Raw genomic sequence first — 10,000 nt, 5'->3', positions numbered from 1 at the left:
AGACACACGCACACACACAGAGTGACAGACACACACACACACACACACACACACAGTGACAGACACACACACACACACACACTTACTCATGGAGCTCTGTCCACTCAGGGAGCTCCTCAGGCTCTCCACAGAGCCTCCAGCCTTCAGCTTGGGCTTCTCCAGGGAGTCCGTGTCGGGCTGGGGGGACTGAGGAGAGCTGGGCGTGCCATCAGGGCTTGACTGTGGGAGAGAGAGAGGGAGAGAGGGAGGGAGGGAGAGAGGGAGAGGGAGAGAGAGAGAGTTACCAAGCTACACCACAGCTCACAGAGTACTACACTAACATCTTTATTAATCTCATTCAGGAGCACGCTAATGCATCGCAAGTAGTACTTGAACATTATTTCCCCAGGTAGCACACACCTAATGCTCCCCTGCCTCATGCCGCTTTCACGTGGGAAAGACTTGTTTCTTATTCACAAGACGGCCTGCAGAGGGCGCTAACGCACAACAAATCCAAGGGCTGAATTTAAAATGGACTTAATTCCTCAAACAATGGAGTGGGGGGGGAAAAGCCTATTCGAAATATGCCTCTTTATAACCTGAACCTTTATGGTTATTGCATTGAACTTCTGTTGAAATTATTTTTGTTCCGTTTTCCAACACATCTTTTATGCAAAAAACGTAAATACTCATTTAAATTATCTTGCATTCTGACTGAAGTCTGCAGGCGCAACATATGTATAATAAATAAGTAAACGAAATGCATATGCCGCCGCATGGCACAGGGATCTGAGCTGCGGAACGTAGATATCCCCCCCCGGACGGAGTGTGTGGAAGAGAAGGTCCTCACAAGGAGGCAGAAACCGTACGGTCCCCATAAGGGTAGGTCTTCACACGCAGCGCAGTGAATCGCAGCCCGTGAAGCCGGGAGAGAGAGAGAGAGGGGTCTGCTTCCGTTCAGCAGCGTCTGAATTAACCGCGGTGAGGTCAAAGGCACGGAGGCAGCTGCGGACGAGCGCCGAGAAAACGAGCGCTTGTGTTCGCCCCGGCCGGCGCGGCCGCCAACTCCTATAAATCTAACGCTGGGAGGGAGGCGGATCTGCTTCTCTTCAATGAGCTAAGCTATTGAACGAGAGAGAGAGAGAGAGAGAAGGGGAGAGAGAAAGACAGAGAGGGAGAGAGAAAGAGGGAGACAGAGAGGGGGAGATAGAAAGAGAAAGAGAGAGAGAGAAGGGGGGAGAGAGAGAGAAAGAGAGGGGGAGAGAGAGAAAAAGAGAAGGGGAGAGAGCAAGACAGAGAGGGAGAGAGAGGGGGGAAGAGAGAAAGAGGGAAAGACAGAGGGGGGAGATAGAAAGAGAAAGAGTGAGAGAGAGAAGGGGGAGAGAGAGAAAAAGAGAAGGGGACAGAGAGCAAGAGCGAACAAGACAGCAAGCGAGTTTTCCAGCGAATCAATATCGTCAGTTCTGTTTGGCTGGAACAATTTATTCCGTAACCAAACACACACAAAACTGATTTTTAGCTCTTTTTTTTTGTGTGTGCGTCTGCATTGGCCAAAGGGCCTTCTGGGATACGGTGCTCACCCCGGTGAGATCAGAGGGCGGAGGCTAGGCTAATCTACGGCTAATCTAATAGCACGTCGACTGGGGGTTTGCTGCACGCACACACTGCCCTGCAGCTGTGTCCATTGTACAGCTCTGCTGAGTGAGCAGGGCGGGGGGATGACACTGACAGATCGACGTTTTAAATCGAGAGCCGGACCGGCGGTGTAACGAGCAAACCGTTACTCATTTGTGTGTCGGACCCCGGAGGAGGACGAGATGTAGAAATCGCGGTCAGATGCTGGACGTGGACGACGTGCTGTCAGAACCTGCTGTCACAGAGCAGTGTGGAAATACCGCGGGGAAGACTCTCAAGACATTACTGTTGAGTGCCGAGTGAGAACAACGAGGAGAACAGACGCTGTCTTCCAGACATTACTGGAGAGCACAGAGACATTGCCGAGGAGTGCAGAGTGTGAGGATGACATGGCTAAAACATTGTCAGACAGAGTAGAGTACGATATGATGATGCCGTAGCAAAAAGACTGGCCAGACATTGCAGCAGAGTGCAGAGCAGGAGATGAGCTCACACACTGACCCGCTCAGAGAGAGAGCTCACACACTGACCTGCTCAGAGAGAGAGCTCACACACTGACCTGCTCACACACTGACCTGCTCAGACAGAGAGCTCACACACTGACCTGCTCAGAGAGAGAGCTCACACACTGACCTGCTCACACACTGACCTGCTCAGAGAGAGAGCTCACACACTGACCTGCTCACACACTGACCTGCTCAGAGAGAGAGCTCACACACTGACCCGCTCAGACAGAGAGCTCACACACTGACCCGCTCAGACAGAGAGCTCACACACTGACTCGCTCACACACTGACCTGCTCAGAGAGAGAGCTCACACACTGACCCGCTCACACACTGACCTGCTCAGAGAGAGAGCTGCTGTATTTCTTGGACATGCGCTTCCTCATGGTCTCCTTCACGGACTTCACCTTCTTCCCCAGGGAGATCCGGGACGTGGTGGGCGACTTCACCACCTCTCGGTAGATGGCCTCCTGGTCCTTGTTCTATTGCCCAACGCAGAACCAGGACTCAATATCATCGCACATAATACAGCACTGACATTTTGAAAAGACGAGATTTAAAAGAGCACATATGCTATAAACTAATATGTAGGTCAACTGCGGAAACGAAAGTTGATATTTGAAAAGGAACTAGCTTTTATAAACCATCATTCCATAACTTGAGTAATAACTCCACACTGGACACACGGAAGCAATTACCAGGATGATCACGCTGACTTAAAACATGGGCAAGTACAGTAACACAGGAATGGCACCTTCAAAAATGTGTCACTGACGTAAGCTAATAATACAATTTCCCACCCCTCTCCACACCCAAAACTCCCAGATGACCGTAACTCCCCCCCCACCCGCTACTTACCGCAGGGTCACCAGAGTTGACCACATGGAGAGACCGATTGGACAGGTCAAACCCCCCAAAACTGCATGTTCTCTGTGGAGGAAAGAGGGGAGAGAGAGAGAGAATGAGTTATGACCAACACACCCCACCAACATCCCGCCCCTACCCCACCCTGAGAAAGTCAAACCACAATGATTCATGCTTGGTACCACCATGGAAGCTGGTTGGGTTCATGACTGCATGGTTTATGTTTGAAAACAGACCCGTATGCCTTCCCCCCCCCCCCCCAAAGAGACTCAATGACACAAGAACTGAGAACACTTGATTGCAGAATTTGCCAAGAACTGAGAAACAACATGAGTGAGGAGGTTTTCTTGACGAATGGTCCATGTAGAATGTGACTCACTCTATTGTACAATAAAAATGTTTGCCGCCAAATCCAGACAGGCTACAAGCAGTCTTTAGTGACTCCTATACTACTTTGAAAAAGGGGGGGGGGGGGGGGGAGGAGGGGCAATCAAACCAGGGAGAACATTTGGCTGGACAACTGTTTATAATCTTCAACCCGTAATTCAGCCCTTAACTACCAAACATGGTTTCAATCTGAATGGATACATGTGGAGGTCTACCCTTCCCATCATGCCCCTGTAGTCAGGAGGGCGCCTTGTTAAGAGGCCATAACCTCTCTGAGAATCGTAGCTCTGTGTGAAAAGAGTGGCCAGACAGGAGATGTTACAGTGGAGAGGGGGTTTGCGAGAGTCTACAGAGACGGCTCTTTAGGCAGCGGTGTGAGGTTTTCTACATCTCTCCAGGGTGGACAGCACACACAAGACATCAGTAGAGAGACACAGAGAGACTCCATCTCAATCCGGAGTGTGACACGCTCACACAACGCCAGCGGATTCTGCTTTTAAATAACGTCTTTTTTTGGGACATTTTGAAACGGACGGAGATTCCCTTAAGCTCCGAGGGAGAACGTTATTTGCATTTTTATTCTCCCGAGAGGAAACGAAAAAAAACCCGAATTCATTACGTCCTTCTTCATATGCTGCTAGCGTCTGGATGACTGAGTGAGAACAGCAGCGCTACAGGTCAGAGTCCACAGTCCGATTCTCCACATGCTGGGAGGCTCCCCCATGAAAAAAACGAGGGGAGGGGGGGTAAGGAGAATGCGGTTTTATCCACACCCCCTCCCCCGCACAACGAAAAAAATAAAATAAAAATCTGGAGATGGAAAAAAAACAAAAATGCTCAATATTCAATGGAATGCCCATGCAAGCGGAAGACGTTCCCACGGAAACAGGAAAGCAAATCCCGTCACGGCACGTGCATCGATTCACGGAGGCAGAAAATTACCAACCAAAAAATAAAAATGAATAAATCAAGACGTAAAAAAACGATGGTGACCACTTCCACGGAATGCAAAAATAAAAATGTGCACGGGCAATTCGGCTGTTTCGAGGCTGCAGAATGAACCGCTCTAGTCCTGTCGTCCTGCGTTCAGGAACACCGCTAACGCGACTGAGAAGACAGCGAGGTCTGCCTGCATCTGTATTCAGTACTAGCCTTCACTGATTACACTGAATTTACCTGATGACGACAAGTTTACATCGTACCTTTAGCCCTGGCTGTGTCTGGCTGAAGTGGTATAAGCAGCCCTAGACCATAGCAGGGTCATGCTAAGAGGGTTATGCTATGCTAAATTTACGGGGAAAACCAGCCCCAATCTTTTCACCTAGCCCAACACACACACACACACAGACACACACACAGACACACACACAGACACACAGACACACAGACACACAGACACACAGACACACACACACACACACACAGACACACACACAGACACACACAGACACACAGACACACAGACACACAGACACACAGACACACACACAGACACACACACAGACACACAGACACACAGACACAGAGACACAGACACAGAGACACAGAGACACAGAGACACAGAGACACACACACACAGACACACAGACACACAGACACACAGACACACAGACACACACAGACACACACACACACACACACACACAGACACACAGACACACACACAGACACACACACAGACACACACAGACACACAGACACACAGACACACAGACACACACACACAGACACACAGACACACAGACACACAGACACACACACACACACACACACACACACACACACACACAGACACACACACAGACACACACACACACACAGACACACAGACACACAGACACACACACAGACACACAGACACACACACAGACACACAGACACAGAGACACAGACACACAGACACACAGACACACAGACACACAGACACACACACACACACACACACACACACACACACACACACACACACTCACACACACACACTCACACTTCCGCATCATCAGTGCTTTACTCTTGCTTGAGGGCTGCTGCCTCTTGACATTTCCCATTGACCTTTAAATATTTTCTAGCTATTTAAGGGATATGCTACTCAACAATATCAACAAGTATGTCTTAGCGGAATCTCTCTCTCTCACACACACACCTCACTTAAAACAATATAAACAACTGAGAAAACACCACATAAAACCAAAACTAAACTGAAATTAATTCGAGTATATCACAGTCGAACCTCACACACACACACCTCACTTAAAGAGTCCACCCTGAACCGGTTTCCTGTGCCTAAAACCGTCCTACAGCACAGGTGTGCGCGCCCTAACCGAACAGGCCATTCTGCAGCCTCGTAAGACCCCCGAAAAACCACGGCACGGGGCGGGTCAGACAGGAGGAGCGCGGGGGGGGGCGGGTGGTGGCTCTGACCCCCCCCCCCCCTGCTCCCCGTCGCCCGCGGCGACTCACAGACTTCTGCTGAATGCGCAGGAGCACGCGCTTGGTGCAGCGGTCCACGCTGGACGCCCACTTCCTGTCGGCCTCGCCCTCGTCCTCCAGCAGGCAGCGCCGCAGGTCCTGCCGCTCGGCTTTGCTGAGGGTGCGCTCGGCCACGGGACGCACCAGCTGGGCCCAGTTCAGGTGGCCGTAGAGGCTCCTCTCCACCACGTACGTGATGTTGAACTCGCTCACCGCCGTCCTGGCGCGCAGCTTCCGGGCGGGGAACGCCCAGCCCCCTCCGCCCCCTCCCCCTCCGCCTCCTCCTCCACCTCCGCCCCCGCCCCCCTTGACCTTGTCCCGCAGGAGCTGCAGGTCGCAGTGGGCGGGGACGCGGGCCCGCCGTGCAGTTTGGGCCGGGCGCGCTGGTACATCAGGTGCTTGGAGGAGTAGGCGTAGTTGGGGTCGCGGCCCTTGGGGCGGGACGGCCGCTTGGGGCTGGGGACGTCCTCCAGCGAGACCAGGAGGTGCGGGTGGGGGTGCGGGCGCGGCCGGGTCAGGCCGTAGAAGCCGTAGACGCCCTCGCTACTTACCCCGTGGCTGAGCGAGTTCAGGGCCTTGCGCATCTCGCCGTCCGTCATGGAGCGCGACACCTTGCCGGCGTCCTCCTCCCCGCCGCCACCGTCCGCCTCCGAGAACGAGGACCCGCTGCCCCCGGTGACCCCGGGCCCCCCTGCCCCCACGCCGCCGGCGCCGGCGGCCGGGCCCGACTTCTTCCCGGGCCGGATCAGGCCGTGCCCGGCGCTGGCCGCCTTGCCGAAGGTCTTCACCAGCTTGTGGCCCGACCAGGCGTCCAGGCTGCTGGAGGACGGGGAGGCGGTGAGGCTGTCCGAGTCGCCGTCCAGGGACCGGCGCTCCTGCAGGAGGGACGGCAGGGAGGGGGAGTCCGGCGGGGCGGCCGGCTTCTTCTGCACGCCCGTGTACAGGGCCGCGTTGTCCTCGCACGTGGGCGACGCCTCCAAGCTCAGCGAGTCTGCGCAGGGGAGGGGCGAGACCACAAAAACCTCTTATGTTAAATGGTAAAAATGGTAAATGGCTGGCATTTATATAGCGCCTTTATCCAAAGCGCTGTACAGTTGATGCTTCTCCATTCACCCATTCATACACACGCTCGCACACCGACGGCGATTGGCTGCCATGCAAGGCGCCGGCCAGCTCGTCAGGAGCATTTGTGGGTTAGGCGTCTTGCTCAGGGACACTTCGACACAGCCCGGGCGTGGGATCGAACCGGCAACCCTCCGACTGCCAGACGACTGCTCTTACTGCCTGAGCCAATGAGACGACCGCTCTTACCGCCTGAGCCATGTCACCCCCCGCCACGCTGACTTCGTTAACTACTGGGAGGATTCTCCTGAACTAACCTTGCACCCCTCAGCTGGGAATCAAACCTATAGCCATCTGGTTACGAACGCGGTTACTGTAACCCTGACATGCATTCCACTACCACCGACAGCAACGCTGCCCAACCCTGTTCCTGGAGATCTCCCGTCCTGCAGGCAGGTTTCCATTTTAATCCTAATTCGGCACACCTAAATCGACTCAACGTGACGCCTCCTCTAACTGAATGGAGGGTGCTTTGTTAGGGATGGAGTGACAACCGACAGGATGGTTGATCTCCAGGAACAGGGTTGGGCGGTAGTGCGTGGGCCTTGAATAGGCACTTCAATTCAAACACACATTTCTCACAGCAGGTTACTACATGCCGAATCATCCCCGAATCTCAACTTAAACTGAAATAGTTTCAGTTATTACATCGTTATTAAACTATTAATACATGATTAATTAAAGCATGTGAGAGAGATGCGTTGCCATGGAAGCCCGTGTCCAACAGGCCCTTATTTACACTCAAACAAATTAACCTCATTAGGCTTTTAAAGAGTCTTACGTGACATTTGTAAAATGGGCATTGAGGCACAAAGACGTGGAGTGACTCAGGCAGGCAAGTTGCTGCTCGCAGACATCGTGAACAACCATCATTACCCCAAAGCTTTTTAAAAGATTTTGTATTTTTATTATAATATTTTTTTTTCAGAATTCAGTCGGTTAAAGAGGCGGGTTAGAGCGCTTTTTCCGGTACCTTCCGAGCCGGCCTTCTTGCCCTCCTCCACCTTGATGAGCTTCTTCCGGACGCGGCGGGTGGAGTTCACCAGCTTGTGGAGGCGACGGAACTTGACCGAGTCCTCCACCTCATCGTCCGACTGCTCCCGCGACTGGAGAAGAGGAGACGGAGGGAGGGAGGGAGGGAGGGAGAGGCGGTGAGGTGGGGGTCTGTGTGTGTGTGTGTGTGTGTGTGTGTGGGGGGGGGGGGGGCGGGTCATGTGACCGTTCTGATGAAATCCAGGCGTCACGCCACAGACCCCCACGAGGCCCAGTGCGGGTGTGGATCGGAATCCGTGAGAAGCCTGGGAACGGGCCCGGCCAACGGGAACAGGGCACAGGGGACCGTACACTCACACTCCCTGTCCCTGCTAGCGATTTACCCCCCATGTTCAAGGGAGCCATGGCGTGTGTACAACCAGAGTCTCTTTCATAAACCAGAAACTCTCGCTCTGGTGTGTGGTTAGCCTCCAGGGCTGTTTTACACTCAAACACATATATATAACTGCCATGTTGGTGAAACAAACAATTCTCAATATCCACATCTAATGGGATTTCAACATGGGGATTTTATTTTATTTTTTTCCCCCAAATTAGATTTGGTTACCCTGAAATGTATTTCATCAAGTGTGTGCGTGTCTGTGTGTGAGAGAGAGAGTGTCTGCGTATGTGTGTGTGTGTGCCAGTCACTTGACAGCCTTATTTAATACAGAAACCCCAGAGAGAGCCTAAGTGGATGTAACACAAACTGAAACTCCGGTCTCGTTCGAGCTACACTTGAGCGCACTACCCTAGGGCAGCATGCGGCTCCCACCGGACCGAGACTAACCGCATCTCTCGAGCTTTCCCTCTCTCGCGCCCGTCTAAACGTTTGTTTTCTTAGCGCCGTGACCCATGGAGGAGGAGGAGGAGGAGGAGGAGGAGGGCGGGGGGGGGGGGGACTTTCGTAGACCCGGCGGAGGACGTTAGTGTGGATTTCGGGAGCAGTGATTAGGAGGCTGGGGATTAGTGGCGGTTAAGATGGCGTGGGATGGTGTCAGGAGGGCACATCCTTGCGATTAGTCAAATAAGCACGTGCCAAGATGAAGGGCGGATTCCGTTTCCCGGGTTGGATGTTAATCGAATGCGTAGGATTTGAACATTTTAAAACTGAGAACATATTTCCCAAGGATATTTATCCCAAGGATGGAACACAAGTATACTGCATAAGTGATGAACCGCTCAATGTTTGTCCTTGCTTAACACAGTCCCCGTGGCCTGAAACCACTCCAGGAGGTATTCACTTTGTGGATACATTAAAAACAGCAACCATCTCCCCTCCTCCCCCCCCCCCCCGCACCCCTGAAACCGCCCACCCCTGACACACACAAACCCCAGCCTGGTGACACTGTCCTTGGCCTGCTGACGCGTCGTTAACCTCTTGGCGGGGGATTAAAAAATTAATGCAAACCAAAAATGCAAGGCCGATAAAACCAGACTTAGGAGTTTACACTCCCAGGGCCCATACGGCCGGGGTTTAAACAACTCTGGCCAACGCTTCAGCGATTCTGCCTCTGTATCCTTGTATTATGATTATATTTTTTGCTGGTTACCACAGCAACACGAATGACATCAGGCTGCAGACAGTTGGCTCCACTGTTGTAGACATGGCCGATTCTCCCAACGAGCCCAGAGTCGAATTAAAGGAAATTTTGGGGAAATTCTCAGGAAAAGTCTCTGGAAAGTCTCTGGAACCACAGAGGCAAAAGTCACACGGTCACCCCCTAGCGGGCATCAGTTTGCGCTAACGCTAAAAGAGCCGGCTCATAAACACGCCAACCCTGCGAAATGACTCTCGTCACATTTCGCTAAAGTCACATCTTCAGCAGCTATCCAAAGGTCTCAAGCAGGGCCTAACTCAACTCAGGGTCGGCAACCCTGGTCCTGAGAGCTGCAGGTTTTTGTTTTTGATTGCCTTAATACCAGCAACTGATTCAACCAGGTGAAAACCAGGTGAGGCCAGTTAACTGAGTAATCGACTACTTTAATTGATCAATTGAGTGCTGAG

The 10,000-nt window shown here is 52.6% G+C and overlaps 1 protein-coding gene across 1 annotated transcript in view; it reads right to left on the bottom strand.

The window, feature by feature from the left end:
* The window catches only part of sash1a (SAM and SH3 domain containing 1a), a 65,446-nt gene that overhangs the window by 19,992 nt on the left and 35,454 nt on the right, over positions 1–10,000 (bottom strand). The window contains exons 6-10 of the mRNA XM_061241590.1: positions 7,934–8,066; positions 6,390–6,829; positions 2,977–3,048; positions 2,457–2,600; positions 87–219 (exon numbers count right to left, since the gene is read on the bottom strand). Of these exons, the coding sequence (XP_061097574.1) occupies positions 87–219; positions 2,457–2,600; positions 2,977–3,048; positions 6,390–6,829; positions 7,934–8,066 (922 nt within the window). The remainder of the gene's footprint in view (positions 1–86; positions 220–2,456; positions 2,601–2,976; positions 3,049–6,389; positions 6,830–7,933; positions 8,067–10,000) is intronic.

This window comes from Conger conger, chromosome 5 (assembly GCF_963514075.1).
Source record: "Conger conger chromosome 5, fConCon1.1, whole genome shotgun sequence".
NCBI classification, from domain to species: domain Eukaryota; kingdom Metazoa; phylum Chordata; class Actinopteri; order Anguilliformes; family Congridae; genus Conger; species Conger conger.
This window is presented reverse-complemented; position numbering and strand designations above follow the sequence as displayed.